The sequence below is a fragment of the Lytechinus pictus genome, chromosome 8 (assembly GCF_037042905.1).
Source record: "Lytechinus pictus isolate F3 Inbred chromosome 8, Lp3.0, whole genome shotgun sequence".
NCBI classification, from domain to species: Eukaryota; Metazoa; Echinodermata; class Echinoidea; order Temnopleuroida; family Toxopneustidae; genus Lytechinus; species Lytechinus pictus.
Genome location: NC_087252.1, coordinates 20,502,418 through 20,529,523, shown reverse-complemented (window position 1 = coordinate 20,529,523; position 27,106 = coordinate 20,502,418). Strand labels below are relative to the sequence as shown.

The following is a 27,106-nucleotide window of genomic DNA, read 5'->3' as shown; positions in this document are numbered from 1 at the left end:
GATAAACTTCACCTTTTAACAGGCACTATTATGTATCCATGTATATCCATGTATACATGTAGTTTGATCATGTCTCTTTCATTTACTATTTTACAGGCACAAAGATGTATACAAATCACTCCGCCAACCAATCACCTTCGAGTTGAAATGGAAATAGGAACCAAAGGACCATCACCTCCACCAACTGATCATCCATCTCCACCAACTGATCATCCACCTCCACCAACCGATCATCCACCTCCACCAACTGATCATCCACCTCCACCAACTGATCATCCACCTCCACCAACAGATCATCCTCCCGATGATTTGAATCGAGTAAATGAAGTAAGTTGATACATGTATTTTGAATTGTATAATAATACATTTTCTAAAATTATTTTTAAAATAATTTAGAATAATGAATAAATAATTTTCACATTCATACATTCCCCCTTTGAAGTCAATCCCATTAATGAAACTACATGTACATGTACTATTTATGCTTATGGTATTGTTTATTCTAGATTGCCATCATTTACATGTTAATAAAAAATGTAGTTATTGTGTCACTCTCACCACTTTATGAGTGCCCTATGTGTAGTCTGTACTTGATTATGGTAATGGGAGATGTGAAATCGATCATTTTTTTTCTCCTACTAGCAAAACATGATGTGTCTTCATGGTCCAGTTTACATCTAATCTCTAATCGGTGATGATATTGCAAGGATTTGTTTTGTGAACCTGGAAAGCATGACTACATTTATATTATAGGCATGAAACACACTACACTGTATATAAACTTTTGCATTCAGATAAACTTCACCTGTTAAGAGGCACTGTCATATATATCCATGTATACATGTAGTTTGATCATGTCTCTTTCATTTACTATTTTACAGGCACAAAGATGTATACAGATCACTCCGCCAACCAATCACCTTCGAGTTGAAATGGAAATAGGAACCAAAGGACCATCACCTCCACCAGCTGATCATCCACCTCCACCAACTGATCATCCACCTCCACCAACTGATCATCCACCTCCACCAACTGATCATCCACCTCCACCAACTGATCATCCACCTCCACCAACTGATCATCCACCTCCACCAACAGATCATCCACCTCCACCAACCGATCATCCACCTCCACCAACTAATCATCCACCTCCACCAACTGATCATCCACCTCCACCAACAGATCATCCTCCCGATGATTTGAATCGAGTAAATGAAGTAAGTTGATACATGTATTGTGAATTGTATAATAATACATTTTCTAAAATTATTTTTAAAATAATTAAGAATAATAAATAATTTTCACATTCATACATTCCCCCTTTGAAGTCAGTCCCATTAATGAAACTACATGTGCTATTTATGCTAATGGTATTGTGTATTCTAGATTGCCATCATTTACATGTTAAGAATGTAGTTATTGTTGTGTCTCTCACCACTGTATTAGTGCCCTATGTGTAGTCTGTATTTGATATGGTAATGGGAGATGTGAAATCGATCATTTTTTTTCCTCCTCCCACCATCTTTATGAGGCAAAGTCATGAAATTGCAAGATCTAGCATTATTTCACAGCTTTACAATTTATGTTGCTCTTCATGTCCATGTATTACAGGTAACGGAATGTTGTTTCAGAGCTGCTTTATCATCTCAAGACCATGAAGGATTCTTGCAGTTGGGGTGAAGGACAAGCTACCTCCCTGCCAGAAAGTCTTGTGTGGCCCTTGCGTTCTTTGCAAAAAGACGTCTACTCAGTTTTATCATCTATGTAAGATGAAGTCTGATGCTCTTTTGTCTATCATTAAACAACATAATGCTGATATTTTAATGACAGACTGTATTTGTAGTGGTTGCCGGAAAAAGTATGTTAAAAAATGGAAAAATCCGGATTATACACCAGAAAAAACCCGTAAAAAAGAAAGAAGCTGTTGTTTTTTATTTCATTATGACCAATGTAATGAAAAATCATTCAGAGATTGTCAGTGTACAGTAGAAGCATTCAATTCTGCCTTTTCTGTAGAATGTAGTACACTTCCACCAGCCATACCTTTATGCATGAAGCATAGATCTGAATTATCACATTTTGAGAATGCAAGAAATCATAGTTTATGTTCTGTCTGTGAAACAATACTGACTTTGAATGATAAAACATATACATGTAAAGATATTCCTGAAAGTGATTTGAAAAGATTATGCAATATAAATGAAGATTTTACCGGAACTCAGGATCATATTATCTGTAGACCATGCTACATGTACGTGTATCGCGTTACGAAAAGTGAATCAAGTAATATTTCTATAAGGAGTCTGGAAAGTTATTTCAAGAAATGTGAGTATGATTCTGATTCAGATAAAGGGTTGTTACTCAAAATTCTTAATGACACATATTTGTTCATATGTAGACTAATTCAGGAAGATAATTGTTTCTTATTTATCACTGTATATGAATATTTTTCTGATCTTGTAACAAAGAAATGCTATGATGCACAGCAGTGTGACAGAGTAAGTAAAAGTCAAATTTTCGTTAAGGGTAAAGTTTTACATCAGTTTGGAGAGCTTTTGATCATGCACAGAGATGCACGAAGAAGGGGCACATTTTTTTACATTGCAGAGATGTCTTGTGAGGATATTATATGTTCATGGCATATTTCTTTTTCAAAACTTAGATTAATGCAAAATATTAAAGAGAGAACACACGATATACATGACACACCATCCTTTTCCACAGAATTCAGTTCAACCTCAGAATTAAACATGCAGTTTCGGAATGTTGTAAATCATGGAAACGATGTTATCCGCAAACAGGCAAAATACCTCACTTTAGAATATATAGGTGATCCTTTAGCTGTTACAAATTTCAATTTCGAGTCTGCAGTCTCAAACTGTCATCCCTTTGTGTGGATTCTAGTTTGTATTATTACAGCAACTGTAGAAGAAATGCAATATTTCCATCACTCTTCCATTCAGATAGACTCTGAATTCATACACTTTCCATCAGAAGACACCCAAGCAGGTGTAAAAAGAAAGCAGCGCAGAATAGCATGTTTATTCCTTATGCAGTTTATTATGAATGATGAAAATTATTACCCCCTTCATATTACAATTGCCAATTGTGTCAAAAAACTGTCCCATTCCTCAAAGCTTCTTAAAATTTTAAATCATGTTGGTTTTGCATGTTCTGAGAGTACTCTTGACAGATTTTTACAAGTAGTGCATGATAGGCGTATTGATAGTGGACCTCTTTCACATTTAAACCCATTTGCAGTGACATACGTTTCTCTTGATAATATAGATGTACTGAATCCCTATGCTGCTGTTACTGTTGATAAATCAAGGAGTTGGCATGGTACGTCTATCATGGCACAGCAGCCTAAACCGTCAGCTGTCCATTGGCATGAAAACGACACTTTGTCAGATATCAATGCTGTACAATTGCCCCATATCGATGAACCTGGACCAAGTTCTGCTATAAACCAGCCTGTTGGGCAAGTAAAAAAAAAACCAGTTGTCCGCAGAAGATTAGCACAATTTGACCATATGGATGTTCCAGGTCCATCTTCTTTTCAACCTCCTCTTTTCAAAACTTCAATAAGATCGCAACTTTCTCTTACACATTGTTTATTTTCTGAAACAGACTCCAAACAAGAGAAAGATATGTACAAAAAAGCTCTAATATATACTTTAGAAAGATATTATTATGTTCTCAAAAATATACCATCTGACTTACCCAGTTTCAAATGTAAGTTAGCATTAGAAGGTAAAGAATACACAGACAAATCTCAATTTTCGTACATGTACGTATTGAATGAGAAGGCAGACTCTCCAGATACCATTAAGCGTTCATTGGGTCTTTTGTATGAATCTTTTAAAATTAATCGCTCCTTAAATCATTTAGTCATCGTAGGTGATGGTGCCACTATACGGCTTTTGTTAAACTTGAAATTAGAATATGGAGATTCTCTTGATTGGGTTATACCGTTTTTGGGTGACTGGCACATTCTTAAAAATTTTCAAGAGGTCCTTATGAAGATATATTGGGATGCTGGGTTGAAGGATGTAGCCAAATTAACACATAATCAATCAACATTGAAAACCCTTGGTAGCTGCGCCAATTTCAAACGCACTCATAGATTTTTGTTACAAGTATATGAAGCAATATTTATGTTGCAAGTTTCTAGTTTCATATCATATAAAAGTAAGCATGATATTGATTTTACAAACGATGTCTTTTTGGAGAAGGTAAAAAATGTTCTTAGCTTTGTAGATATCAAAGATGGTAAATATGTGGATCAACAAAGGTTTTTGGCTGCACAACATGAATTTATTTCACAGTTTGTTGAGCCAATGCAAGATGAGTTTTTGTTATTTTGTAATGAAATGTCGGAAAAGTTCGAAACATTGCATTTTTGGCACCAGTTTTTAGTTAAAGATTGTCTTTGCTATATAAATCTGTGGTTTGCCATCCGTACAGGTAATTGGAATTTAAGACTGTCAGCACTTAAATCAATGGTACCACTATTCACTGCATTTGATAGGCAAAATTATTCATATTTGATTCCTTTTCATTTCCGTCAATTACATTCCTTACCTAAATACATCTTGGAACATTTTGAACAAGGTGCTTTTGTTTCAAGCCTCACTGGAAATGAATATTCTCAGGTTGCTTTAGATGAGGCTCACGAGATGCTTATTAATAAAGATTGCAAGACTGCATTTTCACAACATTTGCCACAACATGTAGAAAAAATAAGTGCAACATTACAGTGTCAAGCTAAATTAATTAAAAATCTGGAAGATCAAACTGGAATTAAACAAAAAACAATGTTTCAACGTGACCTTCAGAAATCTGTTATTGATGCTGAGTTTTCAAATGTAAAATCATATTTTCAAGTTTTGTGTAACACTTCAATGTTCTCTGATGTTCAGGAAAGTAAGCTTTATCATGTTTTCACTAATGTTAACGGCTCTACTAGCACAGCAGAAATGTCTTCTTCAATTCAGGCAATTGGGACAAGATGCTTATGACGCGCTTTGTAGAATTCAGATGTTAAATGAGTCCTCAGTTAAAAAAGCAGTAAGAAGAAAATTTAGGTTAAAAACATTTTCTAAAGAAAAATTACGAGCCAAAAAGGTCAATGACCTAGAAAAAGAAAAACGTCTGATTACCTTGTGTTATAAGAGAACCCTTGCTTTTTCAGAAGAAAGAAACGTTCCAGTATCAGATTTAGGACAGTTCATAGAAAAGCCTCGAGCTATTTGCTTGCCAAACGGACTTCCTTACAAAGGAGCAAAATCAGTAATTTATGACCAATTAGAAAAAAGATATTCAAATTATGAAATAGTAAGCAACTCTTGTGAGTTTCATGATGGACAATTTTGTGCTATAATTGAAGGTATGAACATTATTTATACTTCCCCTCTAAAACAATTCAAAACGTTCAAGGAATATGCAACCTTTTTAGCACGTAGATGGATTTCTTCTTTTTTCAGGAAGGGGTATACAGAAGTACGTATTCTTTTCGATCAATTTAATACACAGGGTATATCTCCTAAAGGTGTTGAGCGGGGCAGACGAGATGGGAATGGGGATACAGATACTTACGAAACTATAAATGATGATATTCCATTGCCTTCTAACTGGATGACGTTTTTGAAAAATAGACAAAACAAGCATATGCTCTGTCGGTATTTATCCCAAGCATTTGTTGGCATTGCTCCTCAATATTTTCAAGCTTCCAACCAGTCATTTATTACATCTGGTGGTTTCCATGTTGGGGAGCAAATTAATCTTGAGTGGACTGGTATTAAAGTTGATAAAAATGGGGCAGATGTGCATGAAATTTTTCATAATCACGAAGAAAGTGATACACAGATATGGCTTCATGTAGACAATACCACTTGCAACAAGATTTTGATTTATTCAATAGATAGGGATGTAGGAGTGATAGGTCTTCCTCTTGATTTTGGAGATAAGGAAATTATAATTCAATTCAGGGCTAGGGCTGGTTCTGAGAAGTTCCTTCATCTTAATCAATTGAAATCAGCATGTTGTTTGGATCCGGACCTTGGTCTGTTAGTTAAAAATAACATTGATATAAAAAAATGCCTGCAAACCCTATACATATGTTCAGGCTGTGATTTTGTTTCCTATTTTGCTCATCTTGGTAAGGGTACATTTTTTAAGTCATTCTCTCAATATGCCTCCTTTATCACAGGGCACCAAACACATAGTACACCTGGAAACCTAACTAATACATCATTGGATACAGATTCAAGTTTAGGTCTTTTCAGTTTTTACCGCCTAATTCTATGTACTTATTTTAATGCAAATAGAGCTTGTCTTCATAAATATAACTCTCCTGTTGATCTTTATAATAGTGTCAATGCTGATTCCTTGGAAGAGCAGCATTGTAAAGCTTTAGGTATAGTTAGAAAAGCTTCATGGAAAGGTACGTATGAAGACCAGCTCTTGCCATCAGATAATGCCCTACGTTTACATTGGTTACGAAGCTGCTGGGTCAGCACTGTGTGGGGTATGGCTAAAGTACATGAATTTCAGTATCCTGACATAACAAAATATGGATTTGTAGTGTCTGATAACGATGAAAATTTTGTTGTTGAATTTGAATGGGACTCTGAGGAAAACATGCAACGTATAAAAGAAAATGTGTTATACCTTACACGTGGTTGCAAGTGTTCAAAATCAAAGTGTCGTAACCGGCAATGTAAATGTAGAAAAGCTAATAATTTGTGTGGTCCAGGGTGTAGGTGCAATAATTGTGAAAACATTTCACCTGCCACCCCTGCAGATAAAGGTGTTGACAAAAACACAGGCTATAATGCCGATGATGATGAGGAGGAGGAGGAGGATGATGAAGATGATATTGATGACAGGGAGGATGATATTGATGACAGGGAAGATGATGACATTGATGATTATATTTCCGAAGACATGTGTACTATATTTAGTACTGATCATAACAATGATAAAGTCATGAACGTCTTAACAGAATCAGATAGCTCTGAAACTGAATTTTTCTGATGTATACTAATTAACCTTTTTTACAATTGTTTTAATTGTAAAGAGGTTAACATTGGATTTATACTTTGAACATTTTTATGCATGTTCCAATGTCCTGTATGAATGAGCTCATTCACTTACATGTTCATTGTACCTGTCTGTACAGTGCCGGCCGCGGGAAACGTCACAGTGCCCCCTAGGGCGAACGCGGTAGCCCGTAGCGGACATTTGAGGGGAGCGGACGAGGGAAGACGCCCGCGTCCGCTCCTCTAGGACATGAGTGCCCTAGGGGAGTGCCCGAGGGTAGTCCCGCGTCTATCCTAGGGTGTTTCTGTAGGATGTTCGGTCGTGCATTTTTGGTCGAAAGAAGAGGGCTGATTTGACACATTCAAGACTGCATGTGATTTTTATCTCATATCAAGCATAAGTTTTCGAATATTTATCGCGGATAAAATCTGTTAGGAAAATTACAAAGTTTTTGGGTTGATAACTAGGATTTTAGGCTTTTTCACCGAATTACTTATTGTGTTCGATTACACACTGGGACCAGCATAAAGGGTCCTTTCCTATATATTAATATTCTTTCCGTGGTGTCCGTTATTTCATTCACTCACATGGTTAGTCGTGATTGTAAATGAGTTTCTGACAAAGGAGCAGGTATTTGTCGATGTTGACCCTACATTCCGGAGGTCGTCCTATAACTATTTACTCTATTGTTTCCCTGCATGGTCATCCTTTTTATATACCCTGACATGCCTTTCAGGCGCGGATCTACGAGATGCAGATAAAAGGGAGAAGAAGAAACCAAAAATGAAAGAAAAGGCGAATATGAAGGGATGGATTGAAGACGAGAAGGAAAAAGATAAGAGAAATAGCAAAAAGTGAGAGAAGGGGAAAGGGGAGAAAGAGAAAATAGGGGGGGGGGGGGCGAAGAGGAAAAAGAGGGAGAGGGGGTAAAGAAAAGAAATAAGGAAAAGGTGAAAATCGAGAAGAAAACAGAGGGGATTAAAAAGGGAAGGTGAGACAGAAAGAAAATAGGGAAAAGGAAAATAGATTGAAAATCGAAGGGGAGAAGAGTCAAAGGAAGAAAAGGAAGGACAGAATGAGAAAGAGAGAATGATAAAGAGGGGGGTATTAAATGAAATGAAGAAGGGAGACATAATAAAATTGTCCAGTTTTTCATATCAGAAAATACGTTAGTAATAACTCGCATCTGCCCATTTTTACGCTGATGACAAGTATTGAACATTCTTGCGCTCAATCTTGTAATAATTTTCTCTCACCTTCCTCACAATTTCCTGCTCTCGTTGCATCAATTAAAAACTTGTCCAGAATTAACATCCGCTCATTCAAGAAAGAAAAATTAAAGAAAAAGGCAAATAGGAAGGGATGGAGGAAAAATGAGAAGGAAAATATAAAAAGTCAGAGAAGCAGAAGGGAGCGAAGAAAAGAAGGGGAAAGGGGAGAAAGAGAAAATAGAGGGGGCTTATTGTTTCATGGTAATATGGATACCATATAGTTCTGCGGTACTTAGTTATGAAACTTGTTTTACTCAGTAATGCTCACACGTGATGATTAAAGGGATTTTCGACTATATAGAGGTGAACCGGGACGGGGCTTTCATTCTTTAACTTGGCTTGACTAATTCCGTTGTTCCTCGAAAAGAATTGTTAGATTTGATAGTAAGCGTTTGCGTGAGCACCCACCAAAACTCTTAACAAAAGAATGGTTTGTATAGCTCCATTCTTGCTTTGTCGGCAAGTGATAATTAACTCGTTAAGTACCCATTCCACACACTACGTCATAGTAGTTTTCGAAAACATACTTTTACTTGGGTATGTGTTTAAACATTGAAGCTAAATGTGCTAGAATTTTTTTAAATAGTTACATTATGTAAATAGCTTTTGCTGCTTTGCTCTGGAGCGCATTGAGCATCCAATCAAGATGGAAAGTGCGCTTTACAAATGTCATGTATTATTATTTTTAGCTGCCATATAACACTGAATTCTGTATTATACCAAGTTGTGACTTGGTTTTATCATTTCCAATTCATATAACAAAATATATTTCGAAGGAAAATCTTGCTTTACTGAAATAAAATTAATAAATAAACAATGTTTATAACTTTAATTGATGTCCGACAAATCTAACAATATAAAACCGCAGTTCGTAAATATGATAGTTTAATCTTTACTTCGACGTCAATTATTCGTGTTATTATCATCATGTAGGTGTATCAGGGATATTAATATTCGTTTTAATCCCATCTATAATTTTATATAAAATTGCGCGAAATATATGTGGTTGTTCTCACTATGAAGCTGCAACCCCTCTTCATTTTTCTCATCCTCCTCTTCCTTCTTCTCCTTTATTATTTCCACCACTTTCATCTCTTCCCAATTCGAATATCGACCAATGTAACTTAAAAACCGCAATAGAGAGCAGGTAATGTAATCAGATGTTTTAGCAAAAAGATAAATCTGTTACATCTACTGCATTTAGGTAAATTTGTATTTTTTATAGGGTGAGGGTTTTAGAGACCCGATTTGAACCGAAATGAAAAGAACATCCTCATTTATTGTTGTTAGCGTATCAACAAATTAATCCCCCCTCCTCATTTCTATAAACATCCTGTCATAAATTGGGAAGCGGATGTGATCAAAGGAGATCAAATGTGTGGGCGGGGAGCAAGACTCTACCAGACTGTTGACAATAACAAAAGAACCAAATAAAAAATCGATGAGCACAACCAGTTTTGCTGGTGTTTGCTTTTTGCACGTCTACTTTGTATGATTTTGGTCATACTAGTATTCGTTTTCACCTTTCATTCCCTTTATTAGGGTTGTATCAACCATGTCAACGAATTGACGATCCCAATATTGACCGCACGTTTGTTTTAACATAATGAGAATTCGCAAATGCCCTTGATATTCATAATTCTATTTTATTTTAAGTTTGTAATTAATGTTTGTTAACATTCACTCTGTTAATAACTTGTCAATTTTGATTTACAAAAAAAAATCAAGTCTGCTTATTAATGCATTTTATCTATTTTAATTATTTTTTTGTTGATATCCCTTTCTTTCTTCTTTCCGGATTCCACCCTGTGCACCCCGTTAAACTCAGGGAAGAATGTTTCAAATGTTTTCTAGTTCTTACACTGTTCACAATAAGGAGATGGGATTAGGTGTATTGTTTACGCTGAAGGGAGAGGAATGGGTGCGTATGGAAAAAAATATCCAAAAGATAGAGAATTGATCTCCATGACATTAAATCACAATTGTGTCCTATTTTTTAAAAACAAGTTTGTATGATACATGTATGCCTCCCACGTAAGGCGTAAGGAAAAAAAGTTTACCTAATGCATCAAATTAGATTAATTGATTAGATTCATTGCGGTAAATGAAATACAATAAATTCGATGTTCCAGCCAGGGTGACCAGATTTCACAATATTAAATACGGGACAATCGACAAAGCACTATGTACCATCGGATCGACCGAGCCAGGCCAAAAAATAAACAAAAAGGCTACACAATGTTAGACTTGTTAACAAAATATATTAAGAAAGGGGAAGGGAGGGTGAGCGGAAGAAAGAAAAGAGAAAATAATGAGGAAACAAGAAATGAATTGAGACGAAAGAAAAGAATAAGGAAAAATTAAAAGGAAAAAAGTTTGAATAAAAGAGAGAACGGTTTCCGTCATTACTTGTAATGAATAAAGAAAGAAAGAATTAAAATAAAGGAAGGGAAGATGAATAAATGTGTGAAAGAAAAAACATAAGGAGAGAAAAGAGAAAAGTAAGAAAAATGGAGGAAAAGAGAAAGAAATAAAAAGAATTCCTTCATTATTTGAAAGAAACAAAGACAGAATAAAACATGAAGGAAGAAAGGGAAAGAGGGAATAAGGGAAAACAGAATAAAAAAAAAAGGAAAAAAATAACATCTACAAAAAAATAATAATCTACAATAGATTCCGATCACGCTAGTGTAAAAACATAATGGTCTATCACAAGATAATCAAAGTACATGCACATGTAAACATAATGCAATGTACGTACCCTAGGGCACCCGAGGATAAGTGCGGGCACGGCCAATATTATATAGCACGCAGGAAACTGCGGGCCCGGGAAAACGCCCTCGTCTGCTCCCCTTGAATACCCTCGGTTAGACGCAAAAGCCCCCTAGGGTGTTTGCGTGCTCGGGCGTGATGTTTCCTGCGGCCGGCACTGTATATATATAATTATATGTATATCTTGCCATACATAACTGATGTGTATACTTAAAAAAGAAGGGTTTATGAATTTTTGCCAAAGAAATGAACATGTATTGTTCATGCATACCCTTAACAGTGCTCAGGAATCCAGAAGAAATTTATGTTGGAGGTTTTTTTCCTACTGGTGATACAACTGCCATGTTACTTCGCTGATATCTTTTTTTGCCATATGTTTTTATAGCTATATTTGAAAATATATATCCGTTTATATATTTCTTTTTTTTTCCAAACAAGTGTGTGATAAGACTGCTGCTATGGCTTGTTTCCTTTTGCAGCATGTAGTATTTCAGTATTTATTCCTAGAGGTTAACAAGTAAAGGAATTCACTTGCCAGTATATATTCATCAAATGTGCTTATTCAACAGGTATGCAACAGGTATCTGATTTGATTATTTGTATTACACCTTTTTTTTAATTATTATTTTATTTTTAGGGTGTATGTTGAACCCAACTATCGGATAGTCTTCCTGATATGCAGTGTATATTTGTGCAATAATTATGCAGTTTTTTTAAACATTTATTTGTTCATACATGAGCAATTTAAAGCTCAGTATGTATCTGTGTAGTAATCAAGCTGTATCACATAGTTGTCTTTAATTTTCATGCAAATGTGGCAGTTTAAAGTTGTTACATATTTAGCAGTTTTACCAGAATATGTATTATAGCAACAATTTACTTGTGATATTAGGCTATGACCTGCTATTCGAAGGTTTGTATTCAAATGTGTCATGCATTGTATGTCAATTGTAAGAAAGTAATAAGGCTGACAAAGACATTCCAAGATGTGTGCATGATAAATATCTGAGTATGTGCATTTAACCACCTTGAGAGCTCAATTTTATTTTCAGCACGTTTGATATTTTACTGTGTTTTATTGTTATTTATGTCTTTGACTCATTTGATATACCATTTACTTGTTCATGCATTGGGGTAAGTGCCTTTAGTTGATATACTTATTTGATCTACCTGGGTTTCATTACCCAGAATCGTGCAGAATTAACCAGCATCACAGGGTAATGCTATCATATCTTGTTGGAAACTTATGAAATGGTTATATTTTGTGCCTTGTATATTTTACCTCGCCAAGGTTTATGTGTTTTTAATTACTTTTTAAAGTGTGTGATATACAAAGATGATCAGTTATTCCTGCCTTGCAACTGACAATTACTATTAAGTGCTACTCTCAATATATGTAGGTACATGTATATGTAGTCATTGAAGACCACTTCAAAGGAAAATGTAACTTTGTCATATCACACTTTATGATATCTTCAATGTATTTAATGTACATGTATGTATCCTCAGTTACGATACAAACTTGTATTTAAAGTGCCTTTATTAGCATATTTTTAGATAGAAGGTTTATTTGTTTGTTTAAACAAATATCATATGACGTAACCTTTTCCTTGTATTTTTACCTTGCCAGATCCCTCTTTTTTGAAGAGTAAAGAATAAATGTTACATGAAAGTTTTAAAAGAAAAAGTATTTCCTTTGTGTATATAATCATGAGCTATACATTTGTGATTTATTGGTGAGAAATGATGAGACTGAGAGGCTTGTTGCTTTGTAAAAGACATCACTATTTGCAAGAGAGAGAGTGTGTGTGTGTGTGTAGTGGGGGGGGGGGGGTTGTAGGAGATGTACATGTAGTTATGCTTTTAAATCCACAAGTAGGCGACAATTTTTTCGTCTCCTCTGGTTCCCAATGTATTTGTCCAAAGAAATTAAACCACTAAGTGATCGTGTGACATGAGAAATAAAACGGGCACAAAATTGTCTTCCCTGGTTAAGTTGTGGAATGATGTGAAATCTCTTATTTTGAAAAATATATATATTTTGTCCCCCCCCCCCTATAAATATGTTTTGCATTGAAAAAAAAAATGGTGTATAAAATTGAACCAAAATTGCTCTTGGCATTGCCAAATGAAGAATTTTGGTATTGCATGTTGATTTTTTTTTTTTTTGGGGGGGGGGGAGAATAGTGAAAATCAAATCTGTCACTTCTCATCAAAGTTGCCTTAGCCATTTTCATTTTCAATACAAATCATAGTGCTGTCATTTTTTTTTTTACTCAAAGGAGTCTGTGGGTAGCAGTGAGCGGTGTATTTTTTTTTTCTTCAAAATTTGCAGATTTTCGTTTCGTTAATGACTGTCCGATGTATGCATTTATCCAAGAGCAAAGCATGAATGGGTAGTACTTAGGCCTCACACATAGTCACGGCCAGGGCAAACCCAGAGAGCCCCCACTCCCCAGCCCGCTTCGCTCGTGGTAGTGCTTGAGTGGGACTCTGGCTTAAGCCAGAGTCGGCTGAGCACAGACTTGTATGGGTGGGCGCACACTGTTCGTCAAATTGTAATATCTAGGCTACACGAACATTTTTGGGAACTGCAAACGATGTGTTGTCTATAATCAATCATATTATTCAATCGGAAAAGATAAGATTATATGAAATGGACTGCTAATGTTGTAATAACGCCATTCCAAGAAGTCTTCGCACGTAAATACTCGGTACAAGTCCATTCACCATTACGTCATCGCTACGTCAGCAGCGTTCGGTAGGCTTTCGGAAATCATTCGAAAATCTTCGTATCTTATTTGTTCAGAATTTGAAACCATTTTTTTAAACTGTGGACCTGACCCGTTCGATCAACAAAACGACCCGATATTCACACGAAATGAAGATTAATACCTACTTTTTCGAAAATCATTCTGAATAGTGAGGTTCCTATAGTTTTTAGCTGTTTTTTATGTCTCTGTTTTCAACCCAAACTCGATAAAAATGGAAGGAAAGTAAGCTTGTGTTTGACGTAAAATATAACCATCTGGGAGTACAAATACGGTAATGTTGATTTGATATTGTGAAAGAGCCGACATTTTCCTTCAAAATGACATATTATTCATTCAAAATGATGGCGAGGCACATTTTTCATGATTGAAAATATATTTGTGTTTTCGAGCGCACCCCGTATACCGTGAGCTCATTACGTATGCAAGGAGCCGTACGAGCTGCATACGGTATGTGTACGATAAATACAAGCAGTTTTCGTGCGGTAGCGGGCTGACTAACATGATTTCCTGTACAAAGTCAATGCAAATGGATTTTTCATTATCTCATTCATAAAATATATGATTATTTTTACTTTCATCTGCTAATTTTAGTTGATTTTATCATTTTTATGCTCCTAAAAAAACTTTGGTGAAAAAAAACCCAGAAAAACAAAAGGTTAAAAAACACTTAACCACTTATGAAATCCATAAGAAAAATAAAATACATACATTAAATTTCCGGTTTTTTTTTTCAATTACGATTGTTAATAATGCTACAAATATTTGTTTTTTACCAATATAGCATTGTAGGAGCTTCATTTAGTGAACTAGAGCCAAAAGTATGATTGAAATATAAATTAGCAAAAGTATTTAATATAAATAGAATTTTATTCTTCTGAAAAAAAGACCATAAACCTTGAAGATTACATCCCACACTACCATTGTGCGCATTTTTCCATCCCTAATGATTCAACACTCATCTACTGTTAATCATCATTTACCATCATTCACCACCAATGACAGACAAGGCATGCTTCTTTTTCCCTTTTTTGAATATTTAAATTGAACAGTTTCCTCTGGGGAAAAAATAGTAAAAATGGCATCCACCCCCCCCCCCCACACACACACACACACACACAGCAGTCAAAAGCCTGGCCTGTTTCGGGTGTTAATATTTTTAGACAAATGAAGTAATAACCCACAACAAACATGATTTGATTTTTTCTTATTTTAATCTAAAATGTATAAACAAGTATGAACATATGAAAACAGATTTTGTCTAAATGCACTACTGAGCAGTAGTTGTATAGGCTCAGTAGTTGTATATACACACAGGTCACAGCTGCATGTTGTAAGAAAAAATACCGAGGTTTTGTACCTGACTGCTAAATAAGCACGAATGCCTGTGAACAAGCAACCAGGGGACCAACGGCTTAAGGTCTGAGGATAAATGCCTTACCAAAGGGCACTAGCGCACCACTTGGGAATCGAACCCGGGTCTTCTTCTTCCTATATTTTTTTTTATATGGAAGTGACCCATTTTCGTTTTGTGGTGTCTTTTTGTTCCACTATATCGTTCGGTATAACTCATCGAACCCGGGTTGTCTTCTTCCTATATTTTTTTTTTATATGGAAGTGACTGGTCGACCCATTTTCGTTTTGTGGTGTCTTTTTGTTCCTCTATATCGCTCGGTATAACTCATCGAACCCGGGTTGTCTTCTTCCTATATTTTTTTTTTATATGGAAGTGACTGGTCGACCCATTTTCGTTTTGTGGTGTCTTTTTGTTCCACTATATCGTTCGGTATAACTCATCGAACCCGGGTCTTCTTCTTCCTATATTTTAATTTTTATATGGAAGTGACCCATTTTCGTTTTGTGGTGTCTTTTTGTTATTCTATATCGCTCGGTATAACTCACTTTCGTTTTTGGTGTCTTTTTGTTCCTCTCTTTATCGCTCGTACGTATAACAGTCACAGAACTGTGTAAGTGTAATGTAGATTGCGTTTCCTGAGGGTTTGTAGATATCTTTGTTGTCTCTTCTGCGTTCTGCGACTCTGTAAACTCCATCTCTTCAGGCAGGAGAGATTCAGCTACATATCTAGCTGGATATTCTACATCCATTGGTTCGTCTGGTTCCATCACGAAGATAATATTTCAATAGAGAGCAAGAACGTATCCACGTTAACACAACCCAGGCTACACGTTTAATGTCAGCGTATATGTGGGAATCCCAAAGCTTATAAGTTCACGAGCCTTCGAGTGCCGCTGCAACTCTTTATCAAGTGACGAAAATTTTCTGATAACTCTATTTTATAGTATCTCCAGGACCGTACTCACGAATTGATCCGTTGCGTCGATGTGGTGCGGCCGGTGCCGGGGGTATATGCAAATACGCCGTGGGTCGGCAATATGCAAATCATATACAAATTTGGCGGGCTCACCGCACCGCACAGCGACGCAACGGATCAATGCCCACGTACCTATACAGCACGAAAACTGCTTGTATTTATCGTACGGCTCCTTGCATACGTAATGAGCTCACGGTATACGGGGTGCGCTCGAAAACACAAATATATTTTCAATCATGAAAAATGTACCTCGCCATCATTTTGAATGAATAATATGTCATTTTGAAGGAAAATGTCGGCTCTTTCACAACATCTAATCAACATTACCGTATTTGTACTCCCAGATGGTTATATTTTACGTCAAACACAAGCTTACTTTCCTTCCATTTTTATCGAGTTTGGGTTGAAAACAGAGACATAAAAAACAGCTAAAAACTATAGGAACCTCACTATTCAGAATGATTTTCGAAAAAGTAGGTATTAATCTTCATTTCGTGTGAATATCAGGTCGTTTTGTTGATCGAACGGGTCAGGTCCACAGTTTTAAAAAATGGTTTCAAATTCTGAACAAATAAGATACGAAGATTTTCGAATGATTTCCGAAAGCCTACCGAACGCTGCTGACGTAGCGATGACGTAATGGTGATTGGACTTGTACCGAGTATTTACGTGCGAAGACTTCTTGGAATGGCGTTATTACAACATTAGCAGTCCATTTCATATAATCTTATCTTTTCCGATTGAATAATATGATTGATTATAGACAACACATCGTTTGCAGTTCCCAAAAATGTTCGTGTAGCCTAGATATTACAATTTGACGAACAGTGTGCGCCCACCCATACAAGTCTGTGCGGGGCTCTGCTCAGCCGACTCTGGCTTAAGCCAGAGTCCCACTCAAGCACTACCACGAGCGAAGCGGGCTGGGGAGTGGGGGCTCTCTGGGTTTGCCCTGGCCGTGACTATGTGTGAGGCCTAAGTACTACCCATTCATGCTTTGCTCTTGGATAAATGCATACATCGGACAGTCATTAACGAAACGAAAATCTGCAAATTTTGAAGAAAAAAAATAATACACCGCTCACTGCTACCCACAGACTCCTTTGAGTAAAAAAAAAAATGACAGCACTAAATGGCTAAGGCAACTTTGATGAGAAGTGACAGATTTGATTTTCACTATTCTCCCCCCCCCCCCAAATCAACATGCAATACCAAAATTCTTCATTTGGCAATGCCAAGAGCAATTTTGGTTCAATTTTATACACCATTTTTTTTTTCAATGCAACACATATTTATAGGGGGGGGGGGGGACAAAATATATATATTTTTCAAAATAAGAGATTTCACATCATTCCACAACTTAACCAGGGAAGACAATTTTGTGCCCGTTTTATTTCTCATGTCACACGATCACTTAGTGGTTTAATTTCTTTGGACAAATACATTGGGAACCAGAGGAGACGAAAAAATTGTCGCCTACTTGTGGATTTAAAACCATAACTACATGTACATCTCCTACAACCCCCCCCCACTACACACACACACACACTCTCTCTTGCAAATAGTGATGTCTTTTACAAAGCAACAAGCCTCTCAGTCTCATCATTTCTCACCAATAAATCACAAATGTATAGCTCATGATTATATACACAAAGGAAATATTTTTTCTTTCAAAACTTTCATGTAACATTTATTCTTTACTCTTCAAAAAAGAGGGATCTGGCAAGGTAAAAAATACAAGGAAAAGGTTACGTCATATGATATTTGTTTAAACAAACAAATAAACCTCTTCTATCTAAAAATATGCTAATAAAGGCACTTTAAATACAAGTTTGTATCGTAACTGAGGATACATACATGTACATTAAATACATTGAAGATATCATAAAGTGTGATATGACAAAGTTACATTTTCTTTTGAAGTGGTCTTCAATGACTACATATACATGTACCTACATATATTGAGAGTAGCACTTAATAGTAATTGTCAGTTGCAAGGCAGGAATAACTGATCATCTTTGTATATCACACACTTTAAAAAGTAATTAAAAACACATAAACCTTGGCGAGGTAAAATATACAAGGCACAAAATATAACCATTTCATAAGTTTCCAACAAGATATGATAGCATTACCCTGTGATGCTGGTTAATTCTGCACGATTCTGGGTAATGAAACCCAGGTAGATCAAATAAGTATATCAACTAAAGGCACTTACCCCAATGCATGAACAAGTAAATGGTATATCAAATGAGTCAAAGACATAAATAACAATAAAACACAGTAAAATATCAAACGTGCTGAAAATAAAATTGAGCTCTCAAGGTGGTTAAATGCACATACTCAGATATTTATCATGCACACATCTTGGAATGTCTTTGTCAGCCTTATTACTTTCTTACAATTGACATACAATGCATGACACATTTGAATACAAACCTTCGAATAGCAGGTCATAGCCTAATATCACAAGTAAATTGTTGCTATAATACATATTCTGGTAAAACTGCTAAATATGTAACAACTTTAAACTGCCACATTTGCATGAAAATTAAAGACAACTATGTGATACAGCTTGATTACTACACAGATACATACTGAGCTTTAAATTGCTCATGTATGAACAAATAAATGTTTAAAAAAACTGCATAATTATTGCACAAATATACACTGCATATCAGGAAGACTATCCGATAGTTGGGTTTAACATACACCCTAAAAATGAAATAATAATAAAAAAAAAGGTGTAATACAAATCATCAAATCAGATACCTGTTGCATACCTGTTGAATAAGCACATTTGATGAATATATACTGGCAAGTGAATTCCTTTACTTGTTAACCTCTAGGAATAAATACTGAAAGACTACATGCTGCAAAAGGAAACAAGCCATAGCAGCAGTCTTATCACACACTTGTTTGGAAAAAAAAAGAAATATATAAACGGATATATATTTTCAAATATAGCTATAAAAACATATGGCAAAAAAAGATATCAGCGAAGTAACATGGCAGTTGTATCACCAGTAGGAAAAAAACCTCCAACATAAATTTCTTCTGGATTCCTGAGCACTGTTAAGGGTATGCATGAACAATACATGTTCATTTCTTTGGCAAAAATTCATAAACCCTTCTTTTTTAAGTATACACATCAGTTATGTATGGCAAGATATACATATAATTATATATATACAGACAGGTACAATGAACATGTAAGTGAATGAGCTCATTCATACAGGACATTGAAACATGCATAAAAATGTTCAAAGTATAAATCCAATGTTAACCTCTTTACAATTAAAACAATTGTAAAAAAGGTTAATTAGTATACATCAGAAAAATTCAGTTTCAGAGCTATCTGATTCTGTTAAGACGTTCATGACTTTATCATTGTTATGATCAGTACTAAATATAGTACACATGTCTTCGGAAATATAATCATCAATGTCATCATCTTCCCTGTCATCAATATCATCCTCCCTGTCATCAATATCATCTTCATCATCCTCCTCCTCCTCATCATCATCATCGGCATTATAGCCTGTGTTTTTGTCAACACCTTTATCTGCAGGGGTGGCAGGTGAAATGTTTTCACAATTATTGCACCTATACCCTGGACCACACAAATTATTAGCTTTTCTACATTTACATTGCCGGTTACGACACTTTGATTTTGAACACTTGCAACCACGTGTAAGGTATAACACATTTTCTTTTATACGTTGCATGTTTTCCTCAGAGTCCCATTCAAATTCAACAACAACATTTTCATCGTTATCAGACACTACAAATCCATATTTTGTTATGTCAGGATACTGAAATTCATGTATTTTAGCCATACCCCACACAGTGCTGACCCAGCAGCTTCGTAACCAATGTAAACGTAGGGCATTATCTGATGGCAAGAGCTGGTCTTCATACGTACCTTTCCATGAAGCTTTTCTAACTATACCTAAAGCTTTACAATGCTGCTCTTCCAAGGAATCAGCATTGACACTATTATAAAGATCAACAGGAGAGTTATATTTATGAAGACAAGCTCTATTTGCATTAATAAGTACATAGAATTAGGCGGTAAAAACTGAAAAGACCTAAACTTGAATCTGTATCCAATGATGTATTAGTTAGGTTTCCAGGTGTACTATGTGTTTGGTGCCCTGTGATAAAAGAGGCATATTGAGAGAATGACTTAAAAAATGTACCCTTACCAAGATGAGCAAAATAGGAAACAAAATCACAGCCTGAACATATGTATAGGGTTTGCAGGCATTTTTTTTATATCAATGTTATTTTTAACTAACAGACCAAGGTCCGGAACCAAACAACATGCTGATTTCAATTGATTAAGATGAAGGAACTTCTCAGAACCAGCCCTAGCCCTGAATTGAATTATAATTTCCTTATCTCCAAAATCAAGAGGAAGACCTATCACTCCTACATCCCTATCTATTGAATAAATCAAAATCTTGTTGCAAGTGGTATTGTCTACATGAAGCCATATCTGTGTATCACTTTCTTCGTGATTATGAAAAATTTCCTGCACATCTGCCCCATTTTCATCAACTTTAATACCAGTCCACTCAAGATTAATTTGCTCCCCAACATGGAAACCACCAGATGTAATAAATGACTGGTTGGAAGTTTGAAAATATTGAGGAGCAATGCCAACAAATGCTTGGGATAAATACCGACAGAGCATATGCTTGTTTTGTCTATTTTTCAAAAACGTCATCCAGTTAGAAGGCAATGGAATATCATCATTTATAGTTTCGTAAGTATCTGTATCCCCATTCCCATCTCGTCTGCCCCGCTCAACACCTTTAGGAGATATACCCTGTGTATTAAATTGATCGAAAAGAATACGTACTTATGTATACCCCTTCCTGAAAAAAGAAGAAATCCATCTACGTTCTAAAAAGGTTGCATATTCCTTGAACGTTTTGAATTGTTTTAGAGGGGAAGTATAAATAATGTTCATTCCTTCAATTATAGCACAAAATTGTCCATCATGAAACTCACAAGAGTTGCTTACTATTTCATAATTTGAATATCTTTTTTCTAATTGGTCATAAATTACTGATTTCGCTCCTTTGTAAGGAAGTCCGTTTGGCAAGCAAATAGCTCGAGGCTTTTCTATGAACTGTCCTAAATCTGATACTGGAACGTTTCTTTCTTCTGAAAAAGCAAGGGTTCTCTTATAACACAAGGTAATCAGACGTTTTTCTTTTTCTAGGTCATTGACCTTTTTGGCTCGTAATTTTTCTTTAGAAAATGTTTTTAACCTAAATTTTATTCTTACTGCTTTTTTAACTGAGGACTCATTTAACATCTGAATTCTACAAAGCGCGTCATAAGCATCTTGTCCCAATTGCCTGAATTGAAGAAGACATTTCTGCTGTGCTAGTAGAGCCGTTAACATTAGTGAAAACATGATAAAGCTTACTTTCCTGAACATCAGAGAACATTGAAGTGTTACACAAAACTTGAAAATATGATTTTACATTTGAAAACTCAGCATCAATAACAGATTTCTGAAGGTCACGTTGAAACATTGTTTTTTGTTTAATTCCAGTTTGATCTTCCAGATTTTTAATTAATTTAGCTTGACACTGTAATGTTGCACTTATTTTTTCTACATGTTGTGGCAAATGTTGTGAAAATGCAGTCTTGCAATCTTTATTAATAAGCATCTCGTGAGCCTCATCTAAAGCAACCTGAGAATATTCATTTCCAGTGAGGCTTGAAACAAAAGCACCTTGTTCAAAATGTTCCAAGATGTATTTAGGTAAGGAATGTAATTGACGGAAATAAAAAGGAATCAAATATGAATAATTTTGCCTATCAAATGCAGTGAATAGTGGTACCATTGGTTTAAGTGCTGACAGTCTTAAATTCCAATTACCTGTACGGATGGCAAACCACAGATTTATATAGCAAAGACAATCTTTAACTAAAAACTGTTGCCAAAAATGCAATGTTTCGAACTTTTCCGACATTTCATTACAAAATAACAAAAACTCATCTTGCATTGGCTCAACAAACTGTGAAATAAATTCATGTTGTGCAGCCAAAAACCTTTCTTGATCCACATATTTACCATCTTTGATATCTACAAAGCTAAGAACATTTTTTACCTTCTCCAAAAAGACATCGTTTGTAAAATCAATATCATGCTTACTTTTATATGATATGAAACTAGAAACTTGCAACATAAGTATTGCTTCATATACTTGTAACAAAAATATATGAGTGCGTTTGAAATTGGCGCAGCTACCAAGGGTTTTCAATGTTGATTGCTTATGTGTTAATTTGGCTACATCCTTCAACCCAGCATCCCAATATATCTTCATAAGGACCTCTTGAAAATTTTTAAGAATGTGCCAGTCACCCAAAAACGGTATAACCCAATCAAGAGAATCTCCATATTCTAATTTCAAGTTTAACAAAAGCCGTATAGTGGCACCATCACCTACGATGACTAAATGATTTAAGGAGCGATTAATTTTAAAAGATTCATACAAAAGACCCAATGAACGCTTAATGGTATCTGGAGAGTCTGCCTTCTCATTCAATACGTACATGTACGAAAATTGAGATTTGTCTGTGTATTCTTTACCTTCTAATGCTAACTTACATTTGAAACTGGGTAAGTCAGATGGTATATTTTTGAGAACATAATAATATCTTTCTAAAGTATATATTAGAGCTTTTTTGTACATATCTTTCTCTTGTTTGGAGTCTGTTTCAGAAAATAAAAAATGTGTAAGAGAAAGTTGCGATCTTATTGAAGTTTTGAAAAGAGGAGGTTGAAAAGAGGATGGACCTGGAACATCCATATGGTCAAATTGTGCTAATCTTCTGCGGACAACTGGTTTTTTTTTTACTTGCCCAACAGGCTGGTTTATAGCAGAACTTGGTCCAGGTTCATCGATATGGGGCAATTGTACAGCATTGATATCTGACAAAGTGTCGTTTTCATGCCAATGGACAGCTGACGGTTTAGGCTGCTGTGCCATGATAGACGTACCATGCCAACTCCTTGATTTATCAACAGTAACAGCAGCATAGGGATTCAGTACATCTATATTATCAAGAGAAACGTATGTCACTGCAAATGGGTTTAAATGTGAAAGAGGTCCACTATCAATACGCCTATCATGCACTACTTGTAAAAATCTGTCAAGAGTACTCTCAGAACATGCAAAACCAACATGATTTAAAATTTTAAGAAGCTTTGAGGAATGGGACAGTTTTTTGACACAATTGGCTATTGTAATATGAAGGGGGTAATAATTCTCATCATTCATAATAAACTGCAAAAGGAATAAACATGCTATTCTGCGCTGCTTTCTTTTTACACCTGCTTGGGTGTCTTCTGATGGAAAGTGTATGAATTCAGAGTCTATCTGAATGGAAGAGTGATGGAAATATTGCATTTCTTCTACAGTTGCTGTAATAATACAAACTAGATTCCACACAAAGGGATGACAGTTTGAGACTGCAGACTCGAAATTGAAATTTGTAACAGCTAAAGGATCACCTATATATTCTAAAGTGAGGTCTTTTGCCTGTTTGCGGATAACATCGTTTCCATGATTTACAACATTCCGAAACTGCATGTTTAATTCTGAGGTTGAACTGAATTCTGTGGAAAAGGATGGTGTGTCATGTATATCGTGTGTTCTCTCTTTAATATTTTGCATTAATCTAAGTTTTGAAAAAGAAATATGCCATGAACATATAATATCCTCACAAGACATCTCTGCAATGTAAAAAAATGTGCCCCTTCTTCGTGCATCTCTGTGCATGATCAAAAGCTCTCCAAACTGATGTAAAACTTTACCCTTAACGAAAATTGGACTTTTACTTACTCTGTCACACTGCTGTGCATCATAGCATTTCTTTGTTACAAGATCAGAAAAATATTCATATACAGTGATAAATAAGAAACAATTATCTTCCTGAATTAGTCTACATATGAACAAATATGTGTCATTAAGAATTTTGAGTAACAACCCTTCATCTGAATCAGAATCATACTCACATTTCTTGAAATAACTTTCCAGACTCCTTATAGAAATATTACTTGATTCACTTTTCGTAACGCGATACACGTACATGTAGCATGGTCTACAGATAATATGATCCTGAGTTCCGGTAAAATCTTCATTTATATTGCATAATCTTTTCAAATCACTTTCAGGAATATCTTTACATGTATATGTTTTATCATTCAAAGTCAGTATTGTTTCACAGAACATAAACTATGATTTCTTGCATTCTCAAAATGTGATAATTCAGATCTATGCTTCATGCATAAAGGTATGGCTGGTGGAAGTGTACTACATTCTACAGAAAAGGCAGAATTGAATGCTTCTACTGTACACTGACAATCTCTGAATGATTTTTCATTACATTGGTCATAATGAAATAAAAAACAACAGCTACTTTCTTTTTTACGGGTTTTTTCTGGTGTATAATCCGGATTTTTCAATTTTTTAACATACTTTTTCCGGCAACCACTACAAATACAGTCTGTCATTAAAATATCAGCATTATGTTGTTTAATGATAGACAAAAGAGCATCAGACTTCATCTTACATAGATGATAAAACTGAGTAGACGTCTTTTTGCAAAGAACGCAAGGGCCACACGAGACTTTCTGGCAGGGAGGTAGCTTGTCCTTCACCCCAACTGCAAGAATCCTTCATGATCTTGAGATGATAAAGCAGCTCTGAAACAACATTCCGTTACCTGTAATACATGGACATGAAGAGCAACATAAATTGTAAAGCTGTGAAATAATGCTAGATCTCGCAATTTCATGACTTTGCCTCATAAAGATGGTGGGAGGAGGAAAAAAAATGATCGATTTCACATCTCCCATTACCATATCAAATACAGACTACACATAGGGCACTAATACAGTGGTGAGAGACACAACAATAACTACATTCTTAACATGTAAATGATGGCAATCTAGAATACACAATACCATTAGCATAAATAGTACATGTAGTTTCATTAATGGGACTGACTTCAAAGGGGGAATGTATGAATGTGAAAATTATTTATTATTCTTAATCATTTTAAAAATAATTTTAGAAAATGTATTATTATACAATTAAAAAAAAATGTATCAACTTACTTCATTTACTCGATTCAAATCATCGGGAGGATGATCTGTTGGTGGAGGTGGATGATCAGTTGGTGGAGGTGGATGATCAGTTGGTGGAGGTGGATGATCTGTTGGTGGAGGTGGATGATCTGTTGGTGGAGGTGGATGATCAGTTGGTGGAGGTGGATGATCAGTTGGTGGAGGTGGATGATCGGTTGGTGGAGGTGGATGATCAGTTGGTGGAGGTGGATGATCTGTTGGTGGAGGTGGATGATCAGTTGGTGGAGGTGGATGATCAGTTGGTGGAGGTGGAGGATCGGTTGGTGGAGGTGGATGATCAGTTGGTGGAGGTGGATGATCAGCTGGTGGAGGTGATGGTCCTTTGGTTCCTATTTTCATTTCAACTCGAAGGTGATTGGTTGGCGGAGTGATCTCTATACATCTTTGTGCCTGGAAAATAGTAAATGAAAGAGACATGATCAAACTACATGTATACATGGATATATATGACAGTGCCTCTTAACAGGTGAAGTTTATCTGAATGCAAAAGTTTATATACAGTGTAGTGTGTTTCATGCCTATAATATAAATGTAGTCATGCTTTCCAGGTTCACAAAACAAATCCTTGCAATATCATCACCGATTAGAGATTAGATGTAAACTGGACCATGAAGACACATCATGTTTTGCTAGTAGGAGAAAAAAAATGATCGATTTAACATCTCCCATTACCATAATCAAGTACAGACTACACATAGGGCACTCATAAAGTGGTGAGAGTGACACAATAACTACATTTTTTATTAACATGTAAATGATGGCAATCTAGAATAAAAAATACCATAAGCATAAATAGTACATGTACATGTAGTTTCATTAATGGGATTGACTTCAAAGGGGGAATGTATGAATGTGAAAATTATTTATTCATTATTCTAAATTATTTTAAAAATAATTTTAGAAAATGTATTATTATACAATTCAAAATACATGTATTAACTTACTTCATTTACTCGATTCAAATCATCAGGAGGATGATCTGTTGGTGGAGGTGGATGATCTGTTGGTGGAGGTGGATGATCAGTTCGTGGAGGTGGATGATCAGTTGGTGGAGGTGGATGATCAGCTGGTGGAGGTGGATGATTAGCTGGTGGAGGTGGATGATCGGTTGGTGGAGGTGGATGATCGGTTGGTGGAGGTGGATGATCAGTTGGTGGAGGTGGATGATCAGTTGGTGGAGGTGGATGATCAGTTGGTGGAGGTGGATGATCAGTTGGTGGAGGTGGATGATCAGTTGGTGGAGGTGGATGATCAGTTGGTGGAGGTGGATGATCGGTTGGTGGAGGTGGATGATCAGTTGGTGGAGGTGGATGATCAGTTGGTGGAGGTGGATGATCTGTTGGTGGAGGTGGATGATCAGTTGGTGGAGGTGGATGATCAGTTGGTGGAGGTGGATGATCGGTTGGTGGAGGTGGATGATCAGTTGGTGGAGGTGGATGATCAGTTGGTGGAGGTGGATGATCAGTTGGTGGAGGTGGATGATCAGTTGGTGGAGGTGGATGATCAGTTGGTGGAGGTGGATGATCGGTTGGTGGAGGTGGATGATCAGTTGGTGGAGGTGGATGATCAGTTGGTGGAGGTGATGGTCCTTTGGTTCCTATTTCCATTTCAACTCGAAGGTGATTGGTTGGCGGAGTGATTTGTATACATCTTTGTGCCTGTAAAATAGTAAATGAAAGAGACATGATCAAACTACATGTATACATGGATATACATGGATACATAATAGTGCCTGTT

General features: G+C 35.9%; 1 protein-coding gene across 1 annotated transcript; it reads left to right on the top strand.

The window, feature by feature from the left end:
* Positions 1-102: 102 nt before the first annotated feature.
* On the top strand, positions 103-7,038 carry LOC129276010 (uncharacterized). Its single transcript, XM_064104159.1, has 5 exons — positions 103-327; positions 882-1,217; positions 5,536-5,681; positions 6,375-6,445; positions 6,806-7,038. The coding sequence occupies exons 1-5, from the start codon at positions 148-150 to the stop codon at positions 7,036-7,038; spliced, it is 966 nt and encodes a 321-aa protein (XP_063960229.1). The 5' UTR covers positions 103-147.
* The last annotated feature ends 20,068 nt before the right edge of the window (positions 7,039-27,106 follow it).